At 48.8% G+C, this 27,897-nt stretch overlaps 1 protein-coding gene across 9 annotated transcripts in view; it reads right to left on the reverse strand.

Moving 5' to 3' along the window:
- LOC142880489 (calmodulin-binding transcription activator 1-like) overlaps window positions 1-27,897 on the reverse strand; it is a 59,202-nt gene that overhangs the window by 18,162 nt on the left and 13,143 nt on the right. For all 9 annotated transcript variants that reach the window (XM_076014483.1, XM_076014482.1, XM_076014488.1 and 6 more), the window contains exons 4-7: window positions 8,991-9,058; window positions 5,400-5,535; window positions 2,898-2,969; window positions 116-269 (exon numbers count right to left, since the gene is read on the reverse strand). In XM_076014483.1, coding sequence (XP_075870598.1) covers window positions 116-269; window positions 2,898-2,969; window positions 5,400-5,535; window positions 8,991-9,058 — 430 coding nt within the window. The remainder of the gene's footprint in view (window positions 1-115; window positions 270-2,897; window positions 2,970-5,399; window positions 5,536-8,990; window positions 9,059-27,897) is intronic.

Consider the following 27,897-nt stretch of genomic DNA (forward strand, 5'->3'; position numbering starts at 1 on the left):
TTGACCGAAGGTGACTCACAGCCCCAGGATTAGCAAGAGTGTGAGGGCTGGAACATGAGAGCGTGGTGAGTGTGGGAGGGATGCAGGCGCTGAAGTGACGGTGCTGTTAACTCACACATGGGTTTGAGTTGTCCGATGAGCTCTTCCTTGCTCCACTTGGCCCACTCCTTCCTGTCTGTGTTGATGGAGCAGAGGACAGGACCGCATGGCTTCCCGCTATCGTCCACTGCTGGTACATTCAGGTAGTGCACGAGCACAATGTCGGGGTTCTGGAACACAGGGGCACACGTGCAGACAGAAAACATGCAAGTGGCATTAGTTCCCTGTTGCTTTCATCCACTGAGGAAGCAAGAATTAAGTTTTTATGTTACACCGCCTTCTACATTTTAAACTCCAGCAGCGCTCTTGGTCGGGAGAGCAATGGGAATTGCTTTTGTAAATTATTTCATTATGTGGATAATCCTGCACTTTGTTTTATGTTATCTCTTGGCGCCAAGATTTTTTCAATCTGTTGGTGTTTAAAATGTTCTTTTATAGCTTTTAGGCATTTTGCTGGTTGTGCCTTTCTACCTCTGATGCAATTCATCACTTCAGTTGGCCACGCCTCCCAGCCCATTGACAGCATTCATTGGTCAAAAACCACTGTACCCGCCCCCCACTCCAGACTGAGCAAACTACCCTTCCTATTTCTTCTTTCCCCCCCCCTGCCTACATCTATCCTGCCATGTGTTCCTTGATGACCTTGACAGAGAACAACGGAGCCGGTCGAATAAAAAGACTGAGTTGCTGGAATTCTCTCTCTGTTTTTTTTTGATGCATTCCATTAATTCATTGCCATGTTTCCTGAACGAAATACCAGGGGGGAGAAAGTAAAAAAGATTCAATTTGGAGGGGGAGTGAAGGGAGGAGAAACGGAGGGGGGAGAGAGGGCGAGAACGTGGGGTTCACAGAAGAGGTCGGACATAGCGTGTCAGATAAGATTCTCCCACCTGCCTATAAAAGATTTAACAGCTCGAGCCCACTCATCACTCTCTCTGACCCTGCAGAGGCTGTGAAAAAGTGCCTATGTGTGTGTGTGTGTGCCTATGCGTGTGTGTGTGTGTGTGTGTGTGTTTGTGTGCGCGTGCGTGTAATACACTGTATACAGAGGAAAAACGAGAGGTAGAGAGTTCCGTTCAGAGTTGCTTTAACTATGCTGTACCACCAGCAGACTTATGAAATTTCTACCCAATGAATCATTCAACAAGTGTGTTCACGTGCAACTGTGTGTGTGTTGGACAGAGAGAGGGAGAGAGAAAGGGCGAGAGAGAGAGAGAGAGAGAGAGAGAGAGAGAGAGAGAGAGAGAGAGAGAGAGAGGTCCCTCTTGATGAAAGATTCAGCAGACAGACTCAGGTGACGGGGAGGACCTGCTGAGGTGGAACACTTTTCTCTCCAAAGGAAGGCAGGCGCAGTGGGCTGCTACAGCGCCACACTGTGCAATGCAACGGCCCCCACACACTGATTTATGATCATATTCGCTGATGTGTTGTGATATGTGCGCAAAGAGCAGAAAATGGCACTTTGCAGATAGCGTGCCGAGCATGCGGAAATATCCCCAGCGGAAGCAAACTGTGGCCGCGCCGTATAAACACGCGGCGGGGGGGGACACGGCGGGCCGAGGGCGAGTCCGACTCGGAGCCGGCGACCGAGCCCGTCCTTGTGACTTTCATGTGACAAATTAGGCCGGAAATTCAGGCGGGGAATGCATAAATATGTATGCATTTTCATAGTTTAAATTAACATCACTGGCTGTTCAATATTGCCTTTAAAATGAATGGAGAGAGGAAGAGAGGGGGCAGGGAAAATGTATGCAGCCACATTTAAGATTCATCATGTTACCGGCCATCTGAAAATGATGTCCCGGTGACCATTTCTTGCATTGCTAATAGAGGGTAGTGTGTGTGTGTGTGTGTGTGTATGTGTGTGTGTTGCTGAGAAAGAGAGTTGAAAGAGAGAGAGAGAGAGAGAGAGAGAGGTCATTGCTCTGCTGTCTTTCACATGAGCAATAGAGTGAGTCTGAACAACTCTATGAAAAACATGCCTTTACACATGGGACACCTGCAAGTTTCTAGGTGTGTGTGTGTGTGTGTGTGAGCATGGGGGTGTGTGTTGTTGGTAGCCCCGGGGTGTTTTCTTGGAGGGTGCCACACACAAGGAGCAGCGGCTGTATCCTCCATGCCCATTGAATCAGAGTTTTGTGTTGTTGTTTTGTTTTGTTTTTTTGATAACACACTGTTTGCAGGAAGTTACAGTCGTCGACTTCTGCCCAGAAATGTTTCCAGTGCCTCTTGCACTGACACTGGACCTCGAGGCCCGGCCACATTCTGAGCGCATTAAAGCAGAGTAACTGCGTAGGTGTTGGACACCTCCGGTTTTATTGGGACCCCGGCTTTGCGATAGGACTTTCACTGTGACTTGGCTCATTAATTTAGCTGATAGAGATGTTTACTGCCACTTTATGGCTAACAAATAAGGCTGACAGCATCCCGGCTGTCCATCTTATCTTCCTGCATAAGAGTAAAACTTCTGAGGACTAAGATGAATCGCCACAGCAAAGCGATAGCGTAGGACTCACAGTATGAGGGGAAAATAGCAACTAAGACTTGTCGGCATAAATGCGTGTATTTATGTAACAAATTACAAACATACAATTTAATAGATACATTTTTATTGTTAAATTGATCCTTTTGTACCTTTTATCCTGTTGTGTTGTGAGCGTTTGCATCATAATTTCATTTTGATGCAATTCTTAATTGCAAATAAAGTCCGTCTAAGTTTGAATGCTGTTGAAATTATGCTTTGTGTGTGTCGAAACTGGTGTCGAAAAAGGCACGACGGAGAAGGGGGTTGGGCTTACCTGCAGCAGCCAATAGCATCTACGATGGAAGGTGGGGATGATTGAGGAGTGGACGTAGCAGCCATACAGACACTATAGAGAGGAAAGGTGAGGAGAAGGGAGGAGAGGAGAGGAGAGGGACGGCAGGGAGAGGAGAGGAAAGGAGAAGCAAGACATACAAAACAAAAAAAAAGGAGAAGAGGCGGTTTGGATATTAAATGAGAAAACAGGAGAGGAGATCTGAGGTTATGCACACTTCGGTTGTACTGACGGCGGCTCCGAAAAACTAAAATCGCAAGGACCGGCACTGCATGCGTCTCAACCCCTCCCCATCCCTCTACCCGACACCCAAGTCGCTCCTAAAACGCCATAAATCTGGCGCAGACAATTACAGCACAAGAGATTGTGAAATTTACTGCCTCAGCAGAACTGGATACAACCCACTTGAAATTCACCAAAAGTCACAATGTTGTCATCTTGCAGATGCCGCAAGAGAGATCAGTGAGGACAGAGAGGAGGACAAAGAAGAGGCGGAGAGAGCGAAACACAGACGCTGTGTGCGAGTGTCGGCGCTGCCTCGCGCACGCACGTCCAGGTGAGCGCGTGGAAGCTGCGATTCACCGCGACTGGCAGTTACATCTATGTTATATGTGGATTATTTCATTATGTTATTATGCTGCTACATGCTTCATCTGCTACAAAAACAATGGCTAACGTCCATTAATAATGTGCATCGGTTAAATTGTCAAACATTTCTGTCAAATGTTCCTACTTTTAAAGTTTTGTGGCAGGAAGTGAAAAAACAAAACAAAGAACCCAGTTGTGACTATTCTGGCCCATCGTGTCAATGTGACAAATGGTAAAATAGTGAAATATAAACAGCTTAACTCACCACTTGATTCAAACATATTGCACAGGTCACATTTAAAGTAAAAAAAAAAGAATGACTTTAGCGCTGTTGTCTAGCAACAACATGCTTCTTTAGTGTGTTGCTAAACTGCTCTCCTTTACCTGTTTCTCTCTACTGCTCTAGCAGGAGGCTGCTTTCTGGAGATATATGGAGGTTTTCTAATGGTAATGTATCATGCAGGGCAGAGTATGAGGCCTTTTCTTCATTAGATACTAGAAATGTCTAATAATCCCTGTAACTAAAACACAACTGTGCAAACACAAGAAAAAAACAAGACACCACCACCACCACTAGCAATGGGTTCTTGGGATTTACAGATTATCCTTTGTTGTAAATATAAAATTTGACTATGTAATATTAAATCTTTACTATGAAATATTTCTACTGTCTCACTGTCTAGGAATGAGTCAGTGTGTGTTGCAGGGACAGGGGGGGGGGGCGTTGAAGAAGAAAAGCCACAGAAAATCGAACGCTTGCGTTTCAAGAGGAAAAAACTGCGCACAGACACAAAAACTGGTGCAATCGTGCTGCATGTGATCAACTCTTACTACTTGTCCTGTGTTCTGCCGCGCGCGCACGCACGCACGCACGCGCCCAACTCACATTTTCTCGCCATTTCGCCTCTTCTCAGAAGTAGCCCGCCCTCTATCTAAAGTGCGCGTTGCCAAAGGCAGAGTGCATTTCCATATATTTCCATTCGATATGAGGAGGCCCTCCATCCAGGGTTATGTTTTCCTCCGCCGCTTCCTGCCTCTCCCTCTTTCCGCTCCGCTCATTCCTCCATCCCCTTGTCCCCTCCTCTACACGTTGCGTGCTTGCTTGGGGGGTCCTGGGAAGACGTGACACAAACAATTACCGAGCAACTACCGGGGAGAGAAACACTGGCCTTTGTGTGTGTGTGTGTGTGTGTGTGTGTGTGTGTGTGTACCCACACACACACACACACACACACACACACACACACACACGAGGGTGTACGCGCTTGCGTTCCTGCTCATGCAAGATTGCAGGGGGGGGAAAAAAAAAACAGGGCTCTGAAATGACTGAGTGTGTGAGTGTGGGGGTTCTAAATAATAGAGGTTCAGATGGGATTACTTGATCTCAATTATTCCCACTACCTCCGTGTGCCTTTCGCCTGCCCCCTGTCCAGGGCCCACCTTTCATACAAAAATCTCCAGGGCCATCGGCACATAAACACACACACACACATATTCTCCTTTATTTTCTCTTCCTCGCTGCATCTCCCTTCCACCTCATCCCTCCTGCTTCTGACACATGCACGCTCACTCCTCTCACCTCTCGGTGTATTCCTGCTGAATAATCAATTTTTTGAGCCGGCTGTCAACGCACCACGTACGCGCGGGCACGCGCGCAAGCACGCATGCACAGACGCTCGCCTTGAGACTGGATCGATACCCCTCTCTGTTCTGCTGAAGGAGGCATTGACATCATTCCTGGCCTTGGGCCAAACACACTCTTATCCTTCAGAGGAAGAGCGAGGGAGAGCGGGAGAAGAAGGGAAATAGGGGCATGTGCCGGGAGATGAGGGGAGGGGACCACTCACTCTCAGGTACAGCAGCCTGTGGCCGGGGCGTTTGTGTTGCGGGTCTCACCTCGACTCCCTGCACTTTGAGCTTCATGTGATCCTCTCGGGTGGTCTTCCCGTCTTTCCGCTTCTTCCAGCAGTAGCCATCTTTCCTGTACTTCACCTTCTTGCGGTTGTAGAGGATCATAGAGCCATTCTGAGGCCTGAGGAGGACGAGACATAAGTTGGGTTGTCAGACGCACCAGGTTTGCTTTTATTTTTTGGTTAGCTTTGATTAAAATCAAGTAGCAACTTGCTTGCGTTCACGGACAACATGATGCTACTACTGGCAGCGATCATTTTATTTGCTTCTGACTCCTATTTCGGTACCGAGCTCACATCAAACAAATTTAGAAAAACAGCAGAGCCAGACGTTCAACATTTATAGAATAAATCATTAAAAGGTCTGATATTACGCTCGGGTGGAGCAGCCTCGCACAGAAAAACTCGACAGACATTCAGCAAACACAGTACTTAGCCCACTGTTTAAAGCCCTTTCTTAAAACTCTAAGCACTGATGGACATTCAACATGCTGGGAAAGGCACACGCTGGCTGCAAGGTGGTGTGTTTTCCTTGCACGCATCCTGAAAAGCAGAGCAGTAAAGCAGTAAAGGTTGTTGTTTTTTTTTCATTCCTGGGTAGTTCGCTGACAGGCTGGAGACAAATATTATCGACAGTCTGTAATAAATCTTGTGAATATAAAAAATAGTGTGGGGCACACTGCAAACTTTTCTGCAAGCACTTCTTCACGCTCTCAGTCAGCAAGACTCGACGTGTCTCTCAAGACTCCGCCAGCAGACGCACGTTCTCGCTTTACACGACAATATAAATGTTACTCTGTCGCGGTCGAGGCAGCAGGTTCTCAGCCACAACCCCTCCCCCCCCCACCACACACACACACACACACACACACACACACACACACACACACACACACACCCGCGCACACACACAGACACACACCGACTCACACTCCTACGTGTTAATATTTTAGCAGGGTGATTTATCCGCGCAGCAGGAACATTGCCCTCTAAGCTCCCATTCTATACACACCTGGTGGGATGAACACGGCGCGCGCGCACGCACGGACACGCGTGCACACACCGGGGAGCAAACATGTAGACAGGCAGCGACGCCGCGGCGATATCAGAAATGGCAGGACCCACCGCCGCGTGTTCTCTGGGCTCAATGTCAAACCCGCTGCTCGGCAATCAATCATCACACTTCTAAAACATTAAGGACAGCTGTGTGCACATTCCTGCACACACACATGCGTGCGCGCGTGCGTGCGTGTGTGTGTGTGTGTGCGCGCGTAGGTGGAAGGGAAAAAAAAACCCTCCTGTTTGCCTTATCTCATGACAACAGAAAGAGAACAGACCGGTTAACAATCAATAAACACACACACGCACGCACACACACGCACGCACGCACGCACGCACGCACGCACGCTTTCAGACAACAACACAAACACACATTGACACACACCTCCCCTCTTTTTTAGCCTGATCTCCTCCGTTTGATCAACTTCCAGTCTTTATCCCTCTTATCGTCCTATCACTTCATTTTCTCCCCCTTTCTCCCCCCCACCCCCCCCACCCCCCTGCCTCCACTCACTCCCATCTTCTGATCCCATCGTCGTCCCTCCTCTCCTCTCCTCTCCTCTCCTTTCGTCTCCCCTCGCCTCCCGGGTTTGATGTGTGGCGCGTCTATATGTACACGGGTGATTGCAATTTACCCAGAACACTGTGTGTAGTGGAATTGAATTTATCTGAGCTGATTTTCTCTGACACCTTAAATCTGTTCTGTTTTGGGTTGAGCCTGCCAGTTTCTTGGCGGAGTGGAGACCCCCACCCTCCGATCAAAGCGGAGTTTAGTCTCTGTCTCGAGCGGTGTGAGTCATCTCGGTAGCTGCTGATTCTAATTATGTTATGGAGAAGATGGATGAAATCAGATGTGTGTGCGCCCGTGCATGCACGCGCGTGGGCGGCAGAGGCGTGCGCGCGCACACGCACGCGGGGCAATGCCCGTGTTCCCTGCGAACCCTCCGATTCAAGCAGACATAAATACTATTGATTGTAACTGGCCTGTGATGTGTGGGATATAAAAAGCTTTTTCTGCCGTTCCACGGTGTAGCAGAGCAAAAACGGAGAAGGCGAGGGGGGGGGGGGGGGAGTAGAAGGAGGAGCGGGGGGAGGGAGGGAAAAAAAAAAGAAGAAGAAGGCAAAACGATAAGATAAAGAGGCAGAGTGGGCGAGTGAGTAAGTCCGGTAAAGGGGAGGAGAGCGGCAGCAGGAAGAGGAGGAGGAGGAGCAGATGAGCAAAGTGAGGGAAGAAGAGGTAAACAGTCATTACATTTAACTGATTAACTGTTTCAGAGTTGGGGGAGGATTGAAGGTTGGAGATCGGAATGTAGCCGTAACTGTGTGCAAGTGTGGGAGGAAAAGACACACACGTACACACACACACACGCAACACATAAAATGTCACTGGCTCCGTTGGCTGAGCTACTTTCCATCTGATGGGATTAGGTGTAATCTGTTCTAATCATGCCCCGTGTCATGTGTAAATGGGATTATATCTAACTGCTGTTCAATACGGCCGATATGACTGCTGCCGCCGCCGCTGGTGGGAGGCTGAGGCGATATGCCGGCACGACCAATCGATGACAAATCCATCCGCAACATAAACCGCGCCGCCGGCCCGCCGGCTGCTCCTGAGAGGAGTCCTTCAGCCGGCACAATGGGAGCGCGGAGGCATCACCTCGGGGCTCCAGGCGGTGTCAGTAATCAGAGGGAGCCGGGATGACCCCTTCACTCACTCACTCCTGCCTCTCATCACCTTCTCAGTCTCACTCTACTCTTTCCAAAAAGAAAATAAATAAATAAATAAAATTCTTCCCTCCACTCTTTCTGGGCTTCTGGAATCCCACCTACATCCGTGTTAACTAAAGCAAATGTCAATAGGGGGACTTATCAATAATTCAAGCTGCCCTTTTGCGTCTCTTTCTCACTTTTTCTGGCTCCCTCCATCCGCACTCTTTCCCTCCTTCCCTCCTTCCCTCCTTCCCTCTTTCCCTCCTTCCCTCCTTCCCTCCTTCCCTCCTTCCCCCCCTCCATGCCTTGCCTGCCTGCTGCTCTAGGAAAAAGAGCAACCTTGGATCGATGAATATTCAGTTCTGGCATGCGAATCCCTGTTCGCACCCCATCTTATATACACATACCTCCCCCCCACCCTCCACCTCCCAACACCACCACCGCCCTCCCCTCCCCTCCTTCCTCCCGTTAACCCACCCTCGCCCTCCCGTGTCTGAATTATACATTACTTATCCTAATACATTTACATTCATTAATGCTCCATTTCCAGCTGACTCGGTCCTTTGCAGTCTGTCCATGTTCTGGAACGGTCTCTACATGAGGAGTCGGCTGTCAGCGGGACCCTTTGGAGACCGTGGACGTACACGGCTAATGCTTTAATCAAACACGGGCCGCTCAGCCATCGGGATAAAACCAATGTGAGTCAGTCAGCCAGCAGGGCCGATTGAGCGACGCCTCTGTTTGTATGCGAGCGAGCAACGCGCTAGCGTGCGCATCCCGTGCGTGCCGCGTGTTGTGCTCTCACCTGGTTTTTGGCGATGTCGTCAGCCACTCGTCATGTTTCTCAAATGTGATGAGATATGCAGCAATCTCCTGGCAAGACAAAAACAGGGAAAAGGTTATAGTGTGCGCATGCGTGCGCGCGCATGTGTGTTTACGTGTTTGCGTGCTTGTGTGTGTGTCAGAGGGAGATAAAACATAACAGGTATTTCCAGATGACCTGCTGATGCCCACAGAGAATGTGTCACTATCTGATTTCCACGGTGAGGTCCAGCAGGCTGATTGGTCACAGAGCAGCCAGTCAGGAGGCAGATATAGAGGACAGACCCCGAGGGCCAACAACCAATCACGCTCACCGACACACTGATGTCTCCCTCCACTGGGGAGGAAAAGCTATCTCCTAAATACACACACGCGCGCGCACACACGCACGCACGCATGCACACGCACACACACACACACACACACACACACACACACACACACACACGCGCACACACACACACACACACACACACACACTGGGGGTGCGGACCCATACGCGAGCAGGGAGAGTCGGCTGATAGGAAAAGTTTTCTTGCACTTTGCAGTTTCACAGTTTTCTCCAGATAAAGCCGACTCCTAACTCGGTTCCTAATTCCTGCGGCTCTGTTTTCATCTCTCCTCAGCGCTGCTCTTCACACTATTTCTATTGTTCTTTCACACTCGCGTGAATCCTTTAAGCGAGAGGAAGAAGAAAAAAAAGGGAGAAAGACAGAAAGCTGCAACTCATACAGGTTGCACGCCGCTGAGAGTGAGAAGCAAACACAAACACAAACACACACACACAAAATGCCCATACACACAGACGGAGGCAGGCGGAGACGTCGCCAAAAAGGAGCTGGTGTGTGTAACTCCTCTTTCTTCCTTTATTCACACAACGCAGCCTATTCCCTTTGTGCGCTGAACTCTCCACCCCCTGGCTTCCTCCTTGGAGCGCCAGCCTCTGTTTTCCCTCCATCTCAGACTCTGCCATCTCTCCCAGCCACTTGTTGTAAACGACTGTGAAATGTAAATTGTCCTCTTAAGGCAATCAGCGTTTGAAATGTGGCACAAAGCTGCCGAGGAGAAACACATCAACACTCGGGCGACTCCTTCATCTGCCCTCTCAGATCAACAGCCTCCCCTCTTTAGACCTTCGCTCTTTCACTGCTTCCTCCTGCTTGTGCGCATGTGTGGTGTGTGTGTGTGTGTGTGTGTGTGTGTGTGTGTGCTAGCGCACATGTGTGTTTGGGGTATTTGTCCCAGTTTGGCATGAGAGCACTCCAGCTCCACACCGATCAGACGAGACGAGGACAAAGAGGAAGGAAAGCAGGGGGAGATGAAAAAGAGAGAGCAGCTGGAGGGAGCTGCCACTTAAGTGGATTGTTTTTTCTTTTTTTTTTAGTATCCTCTCTTCGATCCTCACATCACAGCACCACCCCACCCCACCCCACCCCACACACACACACACACACACACACACACACACACACACACACACACACACACACTGCCCCGGCCACTCGTTTGTGCGTGTTTACGTGTACAGTGGCTGAACATGCATCTTTGTGTGTGTGTGTGTGTGCGCACGTGTGCGCTCGTGTATGAGAGACAGACGGAGAAAGATAGAGGTGTCATTGTACCCTCAATAATTATCATTATTAAACTGGCTGCTGTTAATGTCTGTCTGCGGCCTTTAAGAGATTTTAGCCAACACACGTACACACACAAACACAAACGCACAAACACACGCGCGCGCCCGCACACACACCAGAGTGCCTCATTCACTTATGCATCTATTCATTAGCTGTGACAGGCAGCCACCTCTCCTCCTCCCAAACCACTCAGCAGCAAGTCAATATCCTATACGGCCTCCACAGCCCCGGCCAGGCACTCGGGCTCCCCTAGTGACTGTCAGCCGGTGGGAGGCGGGAAGGAGGAGGCGAGGGGCTGGGAGAGACAGAAGGATGGGAGGATTAAGGAGGAGGGAGAGAGACTCGCAATTAAAGGCCTGCCCCTTAAGAGCCATTAAAAAGCCCGAAACAGAGGAGTCAGCTGAAACGGCAGCCTGACACACACTCTGAAACACACCCACCCACACACCCGCACACACACACACACACTGCAGACACACACTCAAGCGCACGCGTAAGCTCGTTCACTCACTCCCCGCCATCGCCGGCACAAACACGCCCATGTGAAGAGTGACAGGAGTGAGACGGTGAAGGTCGATCCTCAGGAAGTCACAGTTATTGCCCCAGTGGAAGGCAGTGATGGAGCGCTTTGAGCATGCCTGGCGACACACTGACCCTTCAGGAATACCTCGGCTCTGTGTGTGTGTGTGTGTGTGTGTGTGTGTGTGTGTGTGTGTTAGTCGTTCCAGACACAGGGACAGGGAAAAGCATCTTCCTCCTGGGATCTACTCCAGAAATCCAGACGCTCTGCATGTCTGTGTGAGTCTACGTAATAATACATTACAGGGGGCCCAGCTGAACGCACGCACGCATTCACACAGGCGCACGCACACACGCACGCACGCACACACTCTCTCTCGCTCTCTCTCACACACCTATTTCTGTCTGTCTGGCTGTGTGAGGTGAATGTGTGTGTGAGAGAGGAGAGAGAGTTACTTAAGAAATATCCAACAAAGCAGAGTGCATGAGTGGGAAGTTAGATTAGAGCGAGCGGTGCAGTTGGGGAAATCAGCCTCCCACTCACGCATCACTGAGAACATCTCCCCTCTAAGAAACCGGTGGCATGTACAGACGGTGGAGAAGCAGGAAGAAGAAGAAGAAAAAAAAAAAGGCGGAGAGACACCACAGTCAACACATATGCATACAAACGCAAGCACGCATGCACGCACACACACACACACACACACACACACTAACGCTCACACACTTGCAGGCCTCGGGGAGATTCTCCTTCCAGAGGAGGGAGGGGAGAGGAAGACGGGTGGAGGAAGAGGAGGAAGGTGGAGGGTCGCCTCCACTGAAACAGACTTATCCCGGAGCTCTCCCCAGGGACACTCTGTTATAGGGTCTAGCCACAGGGCAGTGTGCGTGTGAGCGCACGTGCGCCAGCCTTCTGCTTGAAGACTAATGACGTGGCATCACCCTGACAGAGATCCGGGGGAAAACAGAGTTGTCTGTAAACTGGAACTGTCACATCCATTCGAAGTGGCCCGACTGAAGGCTGCCTGCGGTTCCTCGCCACACAGAGGATTTTTTGGCATTGAGCGGTTTACTCTGGCGGCGCGGGCGAAGCCAAGGCTGAAGCGAAGGAAGGAAGAAAATAAATAAATAAAACAAAATAAATACGTGACTGCAGAACCTGCCAGTTGGCTCCTCGGCGTATACATACGTACAAGGGCGGAGGAGAAGTGCATGAGCATCACCTGGGGAGGCGGTGCTGATGCTGTGATTTGCTCCGGCCGGCGCCTCCCTCGCAGAACGAACTCGGCCGCCGCTGATGTTTGATAGACACTTCATCCCGAAAATTGCCTCCCATCGTTTCCCCCCCGTTATTTGCACACTACAACGTTTTTTTTTTTTTTTTTTTTGTTGTTCATATTTTGATCCGCGGCGCACTCCCAGCCGCCGCCGCCGCCGCCGCCGCCGCCGCCGCCGCCGCCGCCGCGTTATTGATTGCACTCTATTTTTAAACGTGCCCTCTTCGCCGCAGCCGGATCATGCAAATGAAGCGCAACAATTTTATGCCAGACCTATATTGTTAAGCAATTCCATTTGAACTGTGTGGTGATCAATAATCCATTAGGATTGAGACTTGCCCGTGGGCATGTGTCATTATCCACAGCTGCGGACGGAGGGGTGGAGGAAGGTTGGTGGAGGTGGTGGGGGCACGGAGGGGGCGGAGCTTCAGCATCATCTCCTGGGTGACCTCCAAAAAAAAAAGGGAACGCCTCGGCCGCCGCTCGCCCTGAACTTTTGATTGCGGCGCGACGTTGAAGCCGAACAAAGCATTAAGCGGCGTTAAGCTTTAATCTGATGTTGATGATAGTTGATGATAATGACGCGGCTCTTATTGTAAAGCGGGCCGACGCCGACGGCGGCGTCTTATTCGCCGCCACGCTTGCCGGCGAAGCCAGCTAATTAAAATGTGTGCCTCTCTCTCTCTCTCTAGCCAGAAAGCGTTACGCCGAGGATCATTTTGTTCTCACCGTCGTCGGGCGCGACGAAATTTCATCAAGCCCATTGTAAGAGCACGGGCGGTAATGTGTAGTTTGCATTATATGCCCCAAACTGCTTCCACTCCCCACGGTGCGTTACTTCCAGCAGCCTTTATTCCACCTCGACCGGCGAGCGCAAGTGCTTAATGCTGTTTCCATAACAACTGTTGCAAAGCCCCTGATCAGAATTCCTCTCAAGCCCGCCTTGTGTTTATCATACAAACACCTCATCACACACAATGGGCGACGTGCGCGCGCACGTCCGCCGACATGAAAGACGTGCACGCGCGCACACACGTGCATGCAAAATCGGCCTCTGATGTTAAAAAAAACACAAACAAATAACAAGTAAAAAAAAACAAAAAACAAACTTGGTTTCACCGTTTCTTTTCTTGTGCTCTCTCAGCGTCTAACATGCACACACACACGCACACGCGCGCACGCACACACTAGCTCTGGCTCACCATTACAGGTCGATGACCTTCAGAGGTGACTCCGCCCGGTCACCCCTCTGTGAGGGTCCGAAGGAGATATTGATGGTGTGACAACCGAAGGATGGAATACTGGCTCAGGGAGTGACCACACTGCTTACATGGCATTACTAAAACATATCATTTTGAAATAGTCCCAGTCAAAAAACAAACAAACTTTCTTTCAATTGTAGAAAAGTCTATTAAACTATTATACTAAACATATTGAACATTTAATAATAATAATAATAATAATAATGATGGCTTGAACTAAGTTGATTTAGCAAAGCTCTATGCTTTAGCTGAAATGCTAATGGAATACAAACCCAGTAGCACTCTGAGATCTGTGGACCCAGGTCAGATAGTGGAGCCCAGAGTTCAAACTAAACGTGGTGAAGCAGCATTTAGTTGTTTAGTTGCTGCACACAAATGGAATAGACTGCCAACAGAAGTGAAGTCAAGCCCCGAGTGGGAATGTTTTTAAATCCAGGTTAAAGACTCTTCTTTTCTCTTATGCTTGTAATTGAGTGCTTTTGTTCATCTATGATATTTTAGCATCGTCTTTTTATTTCTGTTCTGCTTCATTTTAATGTGCTTTTCATCTCTGTTTTAAATGCTTTTAAAATGTTTGAACTTTTAATCATGGAAAGCACCTTGAGTTGCCTTAATGTGCCATATGAATAAAGCTGCCTTACCTTGCCTTGCCTATGCTAAATAACCAATGGGCCATTTTTACAAAGGTACAATTGTAAGGCGGGCACATTGTGCAGCCACATTATCTGCAGTAGCCCAGAAGGTGAAGCTGCTCACGGTGTCCCGATTTCACCGTGACATCGCAACAAGTGGAAGAGAGACGTGACATCAAGCCAGCCAACGGCCATCGACAGCAACGTTATTTGCAATGTGATTTCTAAACCATGAGATGCCAGTAAATATTACAGAGCGAGCCTTTAAAAGTTAAAATGACTGACCACTAAATAATGAAATAACTCCGGTGTAACCTTCACGCCGTGCACAGCTTGATGGATTCCTGAACTTTCTGAACTGGCCGGCTCATTCTGCACGGTCGGTATGACGAAAAATGTCGGTGGTTTTGAAATTTGGGGTTTTTTATATTTTCTCAGACGATGGATGGATGGAGCACCTTGACGGCGGCCGGGCCGAGCGCAGGACTACGTGTGGCATCCGCCCAAGTCATGCCTGGCTCATGAACATAGACACACACACACATCCGCCCCCCCACCCCCGACGCTTAAGCAAACACACAGCGTATAGGCATACACACACACACACACTCACACACACACACACACACACACACACACACACACAGACCCGCTGAGGTTTGGTCTCAGTAGAGTCCATGTGGTGGCTGCTACCCATGTGAGTGACGGCTTTATAATGAAATAGTCGCTCTCCTCATCTGCCCCCCCCCCACCCCCCACCCGCTCCTTTTGATATGACCTCCTTACTTCCTCTCTCTCTCTCTCGCTCCCTCCCCCCTCCCACTCTCCTCAGCTCACCCCCCCCCCCTCCCCCCACCACACACACTTTTTTTCTGTCTCATTTCCCCTCTCATCTCCCTTTTTATAGAGGTCCACGCAGTGAAGGTGGCTGCGCACACAAAACGCACAGCTGTGGGCATGGAGACAGGTGCGCGCACACACACACACACACACACACACACACACACACACACACACACACACACAGGCAGCGGAAACTTTTCTCTGAGACCTGAGAGCAAGGGAGAGTCGAGCTCAACCTGCCGAGGAGACATCAATCATACTTTTGTGAGACTTCCTCTCCCTCTTGGTGTCCCCTATATTTGCATTCGCGCAGACGCCAGCCCTGCTCCTTCACCCCCCTCCCCTCGGCAGGGGGTCCGACACATCAAAGGCGGCAACAGGTGTGTGGTGTCAAACACAATGCCAGGACCCCCGTCGTGCTGAATGAGGCCTGTCAAGAGTCCCCCTTCCAAAGAAACCCCCCAAAAAACAAAAATAAAACTTCTGCAAAGTTAGACAGCAAAGGATGCAACACACACACATCCACACACACACTCTTAATCTTCCAGATGCCGAAATCTCTAATGACAGCTGGGTGTTTGCCAGTGGAATACTGGGGGAGACGGGGTGAGGTGAGGGTGAGAGGAAAGGTTCGGGGTGGGGGAGGGGCGTTGGAGGGGTTGGGGGGTCTGAGCGGGGGAGAGGTCCCCGGTGGGTGCGTTAACCCCGGGTGCCTCGTCGAGCTGTGAGTCACTGTGCCCTCTGAGGCTCATCTCCGCTCCACTATTGTTGAGGTTATTGTTCTGGAGGAGGTTCTGGATGCTGAGGAGGGAGGGAGGGAGGGAGGGAGGGAGGGAGGAATGGAGGGACGGCGGGAGAGAAGGAGGGTGAGAGAGTGGAGGGAGAAATAGTGTGTGCCACCTCTCATTGGCATAAATACTTGTTTACAACGAGACATAAATTGGCACCCTGTCAGTCAGTCTCTATTTCTCCCCCCTTTAACTCCCTTACTCTCTCTGTCTGCCTCTCTCTCTCCCTCTGTGCTGCTAAGCGTATTACAACACTCCCCGGTTCAGCCCTCTCTCATTACCATATTCTAATTACATTCGTTAAGGGGAGCATTTGGGAGTTTAATGAATAAATTTGAAAGATGGGTCTCTGTGGCGATCTTTAGGTTTGTCTCCTCCTCAGCCGCGGGAAGATGGAGGGCAGGTGTGTGCGTGAGCAACTGTGTGTCTGTGTGTGTGTGTGTGTGTGTGTGTGTGTGTGTGTGTGTCTGTGTGTGTGTGTGTGTGTGCGCATTTTGGTGCTGAGGTGGCGCACCTGTGCACAGTGTTGTGGGTAAATATCAGCGTTGCAGGAAACCAAAAAAAGTCGAAGAAACTGCCGGGACTCGCGCAGAGTTGTCGCACGACTTCCCTATTTCTGGGGGGGGGGGAAATCAATTCAGCTTTTAAGTAGAAAAAAACCCATTTGAGCCACCCATGTTGCACACAAGCTGACTTCCACTCGAGCTCGCCTCAAACACAAACTGCCAAAGACAAGCATTGATTTGTGGTTTAAAAAAAGAAAACGGAAGGAAAAGGAACCCCCCCCGCCCCCCACTTGCCTGCAACCTAGGGTGCCAGTTTTCTAATGATGGGAAAACCTGGAGGCTTCATACCAGGAGACGGGCAGGTGGAGTTAAAACAATCATAAGCAAAAGTAAACATTAAAGGATATCAACCGTGCTCCGGTGACTGGCTCCCTTTGTTTGATCTGTTTCTGCCTGGGACGAAGCCCAGGGCTGTAAACCTGAATACAATTACAATGGGCCTTGCACCGACTCTTTCAGGGTATTGCAAAATGCCTGGCGCTGTTCAAATGGTTTAATAAAGAGGTCCCGAATGCATTTCGCAATTCTGATGATTGCCAGCTTGCGCTTGAAAGAGTCAAGGAGTGAGTGAGCAAAATGCGCAGAGTCTTTCATTTATTTTTTTTTATTTGGAAACAACATTTTTCTAACAAAGTGATGCAATTCCACTCGTCCGAACCGCCGTTTATTACTGACAATTAAACAACAGAGCAATATGTGCAATCTAATTGAGGGCCTTCCCTGCAGTATTCGCTTTTCAACGCTAATGCATTTGATTAAAAGAATGCTTTTTTTTTTTTTCCATCGTTTGAAAACATTACCTTTGAAATCCCTGCAGTCCACCCATTTTCTTATCAGCTCCCACAGACTCATAACTGCAGAATTGCAGAATGCAGTAGAATTTTGATTAGTGTCTGACAGTGGCAAAAATTGGAGGGGTGGGTGGCGGTGGCGGTGGCGGTGGCGGTGGCGGGAATGGAAAACCAAAAACCAAAAGCCGGAACTGAATTTCCAGAGTTCTGGCCCGCATTTGTCCACCGACTTGTCAAAAACTGGCGAGTGTTGTTCAAGGGTCATTTTTCAAATAGCCCAGCCTGTCCTCTTTCTTCATGAAGATAAACATACAAACCAGATTTGCATTACAAGAGAACATTTACAAGAAACAAGACAATTCCTAGTTGAAAAACACCACGTTGGCCTCCTATTATGTTAAATACAGCTTTAATTGAATGTTGAGGCAGCTGCTGCATAATTTTGTCAACACAAATGTGTTCCAGCGCACCCCGAAGAATTAAGAATTAAACAAAAAAACATTACAATGGCAAAAGTATGTTGTAAACAACCTACCTAGGGATTCATAATCTTCCACGGGCCAATGCCAACGTTAAATTTTTAACTAAACTTTTAATATTACTTTTAAGAAGAACTCCTGTCCCTGCTTCGGCTGGCTGCTTGCCCTTCAACGCAGGTTCATTTGCCTGTTACTGCATTTCTTCGGGCCTGGCTACAGGGCCAGTTAGCAGGCAGCCTGGCCCGGTGGCGGCACTCTTCTCTGAAACTTTACTGAATCCTCGGGTTAAAAACACGATGTTGCTGTTTTTTGTTTTTTTAATTTTAAAGTCCGGTCCGTCTCGAAACTTCTATGAGATATTTTTCCTTGCAGCTGAGAGCGCTGCGTGAAGGCCGCACTGTACTCATCCATAGCTGGGAGTTCTCATATCTAATGAACAGCCTTGCCTTTAAAAGAAAGAAAAAGGTTTGGGAAGGTGTGCAGTGCAGCTTCTGGATGGATCCAAAGGGGCTCCTCTTCGCTACTACAGGGGTATTCGCAGCGGTGATGCGCTTGTGCAGGGAAGAGCCCAGTATCTGTCATCACCCTTCTCTTCAAGCGCTCTGACTCATGCAGTGGGTGCAAAAGTATGTTAGCTATCTTTAAAATTCCATATAACGCTCTATAAATACACAACAGGGGGGCTGAGAACCTCAGCCAACGGTTTTTTGTGGGTTTTTGTTGTTTTTTTATTTCCTTTGCTGTTGCGTCAGCCCCTGCAACCCCAGTCCTTTCCGCTTGTTTCGACCTCCGGGGGGGGCGTTGTGTTTGCTCGACCCCGGCTGTTTTCGTATTAACTCATTAACGGATGATTAATAATCGCTCCAACCTGATGCACTTTTAAAGAACGAGGGGAGGACAGACATCAGTCATCGAGTTCTGAGCTGTCCTGCTAACTTTCCACCTCATGTGAACTGTAATGGACTGTGACGTCCCAGTTTAACATGCAATGACACCTTTGAGGAGACGCCGCGGCTGACTGCCGGACAATGTTAAGAACTGGGAGTTGGCAAGCTATACAAACGCGCTGCCAGAGAGCACCCATGTACTGCCAACAGGAGGCGATCACGGAGTTGGGCTTAATGCTGCGTAATGCCTATTTTTGGGCTGGGGAAATCTCGCTGTTGCCATGTTAGTAGCGTTTGCCGGCGGTAGCGAGCAAACACTTCCGCAGTGTGAGAAAGAAGGATAAAAAAAAAAAAAAAAAAAAAAAATCTAATTTGTGTGACAGGGTGGTTTTTTATTGCGGCAAACTTTAAAGGGGGCTACGACATTGTGAGCAAAAACTTCTCCCTCTGACAGGCGGAGATTAAGCCAACTTCTCAATCTCCCCTGTTTTGGCCGGGAAACAAGGCAGACGTACTCCTCCTCCTCCTCACACACCTCTTTACACACCCAAAACAATTAAATATATGCTCTCAGTATGCAAATGTGGCACAAGTGTTCCTCGTGGCTCCTCAGAGAACAAGATGATGGATGCGGCTAAGCTTGTCTTGGACTAATGACACGGCTGCATTACAATACGCAGCTTTGCACGCGGCTAATGTTGCGTACGCTCGCGCACGCACACGCGCGCGCTCACAAATGCCACCTTGTTTAATCCCCCGGGAATCGGTGAAATTTGATTACGGTGACTTTTACAAACACACTCCATATGAGAGCAGACGTTCCATACATCAGAAAGAGAGGAAGAGGAGGAGGAGGAGGAGGAGGAGGAGGAGGAGGAGACAGAGGGGACACGATGCGGGGTAGGGCTGCAGTTTGGAAAGATAGTGAGGTCTCCTTAGCGGGATGCGACAAACACACACACACACACACACACACACACTAACACGCGAACGCACACTTACACGCTGGCCTGTGTACCGCTGTGAGAAACGCTGGCTGTGAATGCACACATCTCCCAGGGCAAATGCTGCAAATGTGTACGTTCCGAAGGGCAACTCCAGTAGAAAAGCTAGTTACAGTGATTAGCGCAGAGATCTGTCACTGTGTATGTTGCGCAGCAGAAGGCCAATTTAGCCCTGCAGCTACATGCATCCCGTAATAAAATGAAATCTGGGGGCCGTGGGATTTCCAAACATTATATAATCATGGGGGGGGAAAGATCCCTATTCAAAACAAATGCGTTTTGGTTTTCTTGGCGTGATCAGTGCGTAATGGTTATTGTAATCAAAGGAAATGAAATTGTTGTTAGGTTATGCTTCCTAAAACTTATGAAGGTAATGTGCTTTTATGTTTATTAGATTACGAGTCTGTGCTTTAATGCCCTGTGCAGTAAAAGCACATATCTAGCAAAAAAAAAAAGCAACAGAACTCCATGAGAGCAGAGCTAATGAATGCTGTTCGCAGTTTGCAGAAAACACAGCAGGACGGCTCCCCGATCACATGACTTCATGAACTCATTACCGGGGAAACACAGACATAGTGCAACTTAATATTCACGTATTGTTTGTAAAGCCAATGTACAGACAGTTACTCGCTAATAAGTGGAAATAAATTAAAGTGTTCCGGATAAGGGAGCAGCAGGCTGACATTTTTTATCGTTACACTGTGCTTTTGAGACCCAATAAACAACATTGATTTTGCAATTAAGCGGGCACATATCCACACAAATTTTAATTAAAAGGGATGTGTGGCCTGCAAGTGGTCGACGGTAAGTTGAGACATAAAATTAGGTCTAAACAATCTTCGTCAGATCGATAAAACAGCAACCAAACTGACAATACGAGCCCACAGCAACTTAACAGAGCCTGAGTGAAAGAGCGCTGAGGGTTTAAAGAGTTTAAAGGGGGGGTTTGGTTTTAAGAGTTTCTATCCTGCAAACCCTGCATTAAGCTTGTTTGTTGAAAAATTCAGGTACACTAAAGGTGTATCAGCTGCCTTGGGGGAGGGGGGGGGGGGGACATACAGAAAGAACACCAGAAAGTTTAAAATCTCAGGTCAACTTAGTGAAAAAAATACCATTTCTTTTGTGTGCACAATTTCTGGCGTCCAACGGCCAATAACCTGCTGTTTGTGGAATGTTTATTATTTATTTATTTATTCAGACTTTTAAAAATTTTACTTGAACCAACCTTGAGCAGTACGTGTTAAAAATGTATTAAAATGAGTTTAAAAAAAAAAAAAAAAGGGAAAAATAAACGGTCTGTGGGACCTGGCATTAGCCCCCCAAAACAAAAATAAATACACAAATAAAAAACACTGCATAATTTTTTTTAAGTCCCTGGTGCTTCTGCATCTGGGGTGCCTGAATATGTGGTCTGATGTTTTGTTGGCATCTCGCTGTTATTTGTCGATAAATAACAATTGGCCTGCTCTGCTGCAGGGTGTTTGACTCCAAAGGTCCTCGAGCTGGAGGACTGCGGCTCAGCTGTCTCTGGTTGACAAAGTTGAGGAAGTTGGATGAAGTTGTTCCGTCGAAGCTCAGCGCGGGAATTCAAACTCTCAAAAATGACTATTTGTGGGTCCGCAGCTGCACCTCTCGACGCTTCCGCCGTCTCGGATGAATGGAATCTAATTTACACGGGACTCGGATATTACAGAGGTGGTGCGAGGGGACGTTTAAGATACAAGCGTCGCCTCCGCTGCACAGCCGGGCTTCTTATTGCAGCCGGCTGCTGGTCATTGAGCTTCTCCTCAGCCGGGTTTTACAATCTAACGGGAGGTTAAAACACAATGGCTCGCTCTCAAACACACACTCTCAGACTACACACACACACACACACACACACACGCACGCACGCACGCACAGAGAGAGAGAGAGAGAGAGAAACAAGCTCAGGCACGCTCACAACTCCCACACGCTCAGAGTCGCACATTCCCACTGTTTAATATATTTCTGTGTCTCCGGTTAACAATATTTTGTGTCAAATTATAGTGGGCAAGATAAATAGTGGGCCTGTGCAACGTGGGGCGATGCGGAGAGGGGGTGAGCAGAGAGGAAGGAGACACCGGTTCCTACCTCAGACATCTGGCTTTGCCCGGCTAGACTTGTAAAAAGCCAGTTAATCTCTGCTCCCTCTCCCCTCCCCCGCCGCCAGCCAACGATCTAAACAATCTCCGACGAATACGTCCACTTCTTCCCGGCGGCAGATGAGAAGCTCGCCGGCTAATTAAACGAATCAACAAGGAAATTACATTTATGAACGCGATGGCTGTGATTTATCGCATCGCGCCGCACTTGGCCGGTGAGGGCGTCGGGGTCATCAGAACAAAGCATGGCCGTCTGAAAAAAAAAAAGTTTGAGCGGAAATGAAAGTCACAGTCGTAAAAAAAAAAAAAAAGAAAAAAGAAAAAAAGTATACGTTATACTGGGTGTTAATTGGGCTCGGCCGGAGCTCCGAGAGAGAGATGGAGAGATAGACAAAGAGGAGAGAGAGCCTGGAGGACTAATTAGCGATTATAACTCGGCGCTCTCCAAACATAAAATATCTCTCAACCCAAAAGAAAGAGGAATGATTAAAGATAAAAGAATAGGAATCAAATATAAGGAGCAGCGAAACACCCCTCTGGTACTGTGGGTCTTTGTGTCTGTTGCTATGCGTGTGTAAAAGAATATGCACGCGCGCGTGAGAGTGTGTGTGTGTGTGTGTGTGTGTGTGTGTGTGTGTGTGCATGTACGTGCGCGCGTGCCGGCTTCCTTTGCCTCGCCGTTAAAGGTCCCACATTGAGTAAAAATCACTTTAGCAGTGTTTTCTAATAATAATCTGTCTCTCGCCCGTCAGTGAACTCCCCCAGAAATAAGTAATGTCGATCATTTGCTCCTACGGGCTCCACATCTCAGTTCTGGCAAAGAAAATCGGCCCTTTACGATGATGTCACCGGTAGAGTTGCCAACCGTCCCTTAAAATACAGAATTGTTCCGTATTTGACAATGAAATGGTGGCGCTTTGAATCGATACAGGACGGAGTATTTCTAAGTTATCTTGAAAGTAAATTTATCTTTGACACAAACCCACGTTCATTTCCATAGAGTTTGCGTTCAAAACTGCAGTCTACATAGCTGCAGGCAATACCATTGCGCAACACATTCACAACTACTGCACACTGCGTACTGGCTGCATAGCTTGGGTATAGTCAGGCCGGCTTGTTCTTTTCAGCTTTATTTTTGGATTCCTTTGTAAAACCTGCACTTGATTGATTGTTGTGTAAAAATATATTCAATTAAAAGAATTCAATCCAATTCAAACGTTCAGCTTATTTCTAATGTCTATTGGGAACAAAGCAGTTCAAGCTATGTGAACCATAAACCCTATTTTAAGTTTTGATTTACCACTACTGGCGAGCCGCTGCCCTGTGAAGGTCATGACCCCGAGCACTGCAGGAGGCGGCCTTTATTTTTCGGCATGAAAGTTGGCAACGCTAGTCACCGGGGGGGCACGCGGGGACCTCTCCCAGGTTGGCAGTGACACCGTCACCAAAAACCCATCGACGGGTCAAATAAGCCGTTAGCTTTAGCATCAAGCTAAGACCCTGTGGTTTTTTTTGCTGCAGACTGTAAACAGAGGGCTTTTTTTGTGTACGTCTGGGAGACGACGAATCAGTAAATGAAAAGGGCGACGACACGTCCCCTCCGTAGCCCGGTTTGCCCCCCCGCCCGGCCCTGGCAGCGGGACAGGAGGCTCAATGTGACCTGCGGAGGCTTGCAGCCGCGGGGTTTGGTTCAAGAGAGGACACCCACCGACGCGGCATCCATCACCTCGGCGATCGTTACGCCCGCTTCCTGTCGTGAAAGCAAAACTTTGGACGAGCCTCCGAAGGCTGGCTGCCACTTTCGCCTTCGCTCCGTTACGGCCGAACGGAAATGAAGAGCGCCCCCCCCACCCCCCCCATTCCAGGACGTGAGCGATTCACGCGTCAAATTCAGAAATAAAGGGCAGCACTTGGCCACGGAACCAACGGAACAAAGATACCTGCTACCGGCTGCCAGCGGGCTCTGGGTTTTTCCCCTCCCTCCTCCTGTAACGGATCCACACCACTGTTCCGTGTCGTCTCATAGCTGACATTCAACACTGAGCTCCCTGCGTTAGCTCGCCCTCAGCCCGCCTCGTGTTTTACCTCAAGTGAAGACAAGGGCGAAACATCCGCCAAAACGAGAGGTAGGGAATGCGACCCATGCATATTTAACTAAATATATCTATTTAATGGCTCGCAAACAACAATAATGGCATGAATAATGGATTAAACGCGCGCGCCAACTCGGAGGCCGAAGCGTTCGGCTGGAGCTCAGCCTGCCGGGGCGGGAAGTTCGCGGCCGGGGCGAAAGTGGTTTCCTGACATTTCACTTGATTTCTGGAGCTTTTGCCCTTCACCTTGTGCGTTGGCCGCTCCCCCTCCCTCCCCCCGACCCCTTCCTTTATGTTTTTTTTTTTTTTCAAAGTCCACTGCACATGACCGGCATCACAAGCTGACGCGCCAACGTTGTCACGTCTCTTTTATCACCTCCGATGCGCCGAACGATCACCAGCAGAATTACAATATTTGTGTGTCACACGCGCATCGATCGAGCCATTAGCAAGAACACGGGGCCCGCACACACCCCAATCTGTTGCCATGGCAACACCTATTTTCAATGCACGGAACATACGCGCACGCACACACACACACACACACACACACACACACACACACACACGAAGGAGGAGGAGGAGGAGGAGGCAGCTGGGGCGGTGGTCTTAATGTACATGCTGCTATTTGATCTGCATCTCATTCGCGCAATCATGTTAGTGTCATGCGGCGGTGCAGCCAGACACGAGCGTGCGCAAACTCTCAACGAGATGCCTTGACACGGCGCTACTCCCCCCCCCGTATGTCACGCCGTGACAACAGTCAGCGCCGCCGCATGAGGCAAATTTCACGTCTTGCAGCGGGCAACTTTTGCGGCCGCGCATCCGAGCGACATGCGGAGGCTTAACCAGGAGCAATTGGGCAGAGACGGCTGTCGTCTGCGTGATGCACTGAAGTCTGCCTCCAACTGTGGCAGTTGCATCATTTAAATCATTGTGCATGCATGTGTGTGTGTGTGTGTGTGTGTGTGTGCGTGCGAGAGAGTGCAAGCGGTGTTGCTTTGAAGTAGAAAACCTTTAAAATGCACATTAGATCATGCAATGACTTGCACATTTCGTGCGGAGCACGCACGTGTGTGTGTGTGTGTGTGTGTGTGTGTGTGCGCGCGCGCGTGTGCGTGCCTCGCTGTTTTAATTCGGGGCCTTTTGAAAGAGAATTCTGCTAAGTATTCCAGTCAGTCTGGCTTTTGAAATTATAAATCATATGTCAAGGGTCCCCATAAGAGTAATCATATCTTTTCATAAGCCCGAGTCCCAGGACCAGACTCTTAAGTTTGTCTTTGTCTGCATTTTAAAATGCCTTTGATAGCCCCCGTATTCCAGCGCTCCATTTAATCTGCCCAAAAACCAAACAACAAATCATTCCCAGTAGGTCGCTAAAACAGGCTCCACTATCAGTCTGTCCATCTGAGTGTGGTTTGTTATCTAAAACTAGTCTATAGTCTATTACAATGGACAGATACACTCGCGCACTCACCCCTCCACCCCCAACCCCCCGAATCTATTATTGAACAAAAGGCTCACGCCTCTGCTCAGCCCATCAGGGAGGAATCCATCCCTCCATCCCAGAATAATTTCACACATCAGTAGATACACAAAAGAAAGATAGAGAAGAGGGAGAAGGAGAGGCAGGCCGAGAGGAGTGGGAAGGACGGAGGGAAGGAGTGCGGAGTGCCCGGGGTAAAAATGTATGGGGTCACAGCTCAGTGCTTGTGGGAGTCAAGGTGTCGCGGGAAGCCGTGCATGACAAAGCAGAGATCAGAGGATCGTATGCGACGGCGCAGGCCGGCACGTCCACGTCCACGTGCACGCACGCGCACGCACGCACGCACACGAACGCAAAGAAAAAGTGTGAGTGAGGACCTTGCAGAAGACTTCAATGGCACATTGGCTTTGATCAAGTCAGTGGTCAGTTCTTTGCTTGATACCAAGTGCTAACTGTGGTGCGTGCTTGTCTGCTACACAGTCAACCTTTAAAAATGTATTTGTATGATTTTGAAATATTCTAATCTTGGCGCAAAGGTCACAAAGTGCTTCATGTGTTGGGGAAATGAGACGGCCATTAATGACAAATTACAAAAAAACAAAAGATTGTATTGACAGACACACAATTTAGCGAGTAAATAAGCACAAATGCAGAAAGTTGTATTGCGGTAATGACAACACACCTGCATGTTTATTTTAAGTGAGTATTTAAAAAGTCGCTGAGGGAAAATATCATTGTGCAAGCCAAACTTTTGGCTGAATAAAGTAATAAAGATTTCATTTGATCTGTTCTCTGTCTTGCAAATGCACCTCCGGATGAGGCTGGAAAACCCACCACCGCCTGTGAAAACATGAACAACATGCTTGTTTTCATGTCTGAGGCACATAGCCTGCTTGGTTTTTTTTTAATCTGGTTTGTGCAACGGGCCTGTCATTCATAACTTCACAAAAAGCAATTAATAAACATTAGTGATTAGCTGGACAATTTTAAGCAGGATCTGACAGGCTGGGTCATAAAAATCAACCATGTAATTAATAGCTCAGAGGCAGCAGCTGGGGGCTTTAAGGTCAAAGGACCTCCCCCTGGAGACACACACACACACACACACACACACACACACACACACACACACACACGGAGTGCACGTTCGCGCACGATGGCCAGCAGCAAACTTTTATCGATTACGCAAACAGGATGAGTCAGGATCGGGTGTTAAATAAAGTTCCGTGACACATCCAAAATGTCCCACACAACGTCGTCGTCCTCCACCAGAAACTGTTTGGATTTTCTTTTCTTGGAGAAACTAAAAGTTCAGTGCCGTTTCCTCAGGCTTGTTCGGTCTATCACCGCAAGTTTTGCTGCAGTCACATTACTGCATGCACAAAAACTTTTTCCAGCAGCTCCTGCCCCGCTCTAACTATTAATGCGATTCGTTAAATAAAAAAATTAAATTGCAACACACAATGGTCCCAGGACACACGGATAGATGCAAAACGCACACAATGGACATTTTAGCATTTCTTCACCCGAATATCTTTGGAGAAATAAAGTGACACAAGACAATGCTGTCTGTATTTCAATGTACAACCAGAAAAACACACGTAATGTGCATACATGTGCAAGTCAACACATTTCATAAGACAAATGTGTTGACTTGCAGATGTGCCAGTGCACACACGCACACACGCAGACACACGCACTAAATAAAAAGCTTCAGCAGCCGACTTTCAGATGATTGGCCTGAAGTTTCATCTATTCAGCGCAACATTTACCGCCTCTGAAAACTGACATGTATTTGATTGTCACAACACTGCTGACAGGAATGAGTATCTGAGTATCTTTACACAGTTTTTTTTTTTTTTAAACCAAACGACCACACTGCCTGGAGGGGGGAAATGTCTTCTTGTTCTTGTTGGTTTGCAGCTATGGCAGACAATCATGCGGCTCTGCTGGGTAACATTATTGACACACCCGGGCCGGGACACACTGGCCAGGCTGTGGTGCGTGCGCACAACTGGCACACAACAAGCGTGCACACGGCCGCTCCTTCGAGAGCGGGAGGGAGCAGCAGTAGACACAATGTAGTGTTTAAGTATGCAGGAAACTTTATGCCTGGGTGGAAAAGGAGCTTTTGAAGGAACCCGCAGTGGGACACCCAACCTCCCCCTGAACTGAGCCTGCACCTCCTCATCAGAGCCAGAGAGAAGCGTGCAAAGAGAGGGGGTGGGAAGGTGGGGGGCGGTGGTGGAGTGGAAATGAAAGGGAGAGAGGGCTAGGTGGCGAGCTGCAAGGTAGACGGGAGAGCGAGGGAGAGAAAGGACAGCCACAAGGTGCTTTGGTCTGGGTCCTGCACTTCCTGCACAACTGCTCACGGGGCCGATGTGTGCAAGTCCCAAACCATCAGCGGTCATGTTGTTCTGCACACACACACACACACACACAATTCATCTGGTGCGCGCACGCCGTTCAGTAGGCGCCGTGCTTAAACTCCCAGTATGACCTTCAT

The sequence above is a fragment of the Nelusetta ayraudi genome, unplaced genomic scaffold (genome assembly GCF_046127955.1).
Source record: "Nelusetta ayraudi isolate G7.1 ecotype Tasmania unplaced genomic scaffold, CSIRO-AGI_Nayr_v1 ptg000168l, whole genome shotgun sequence".
NCBI lineage: Eukaryota > Metazoa > Chordata > Actinopteri > Tetraodontiformes > Monacanthidae > Nelusetta > Nelusetta ayraudi.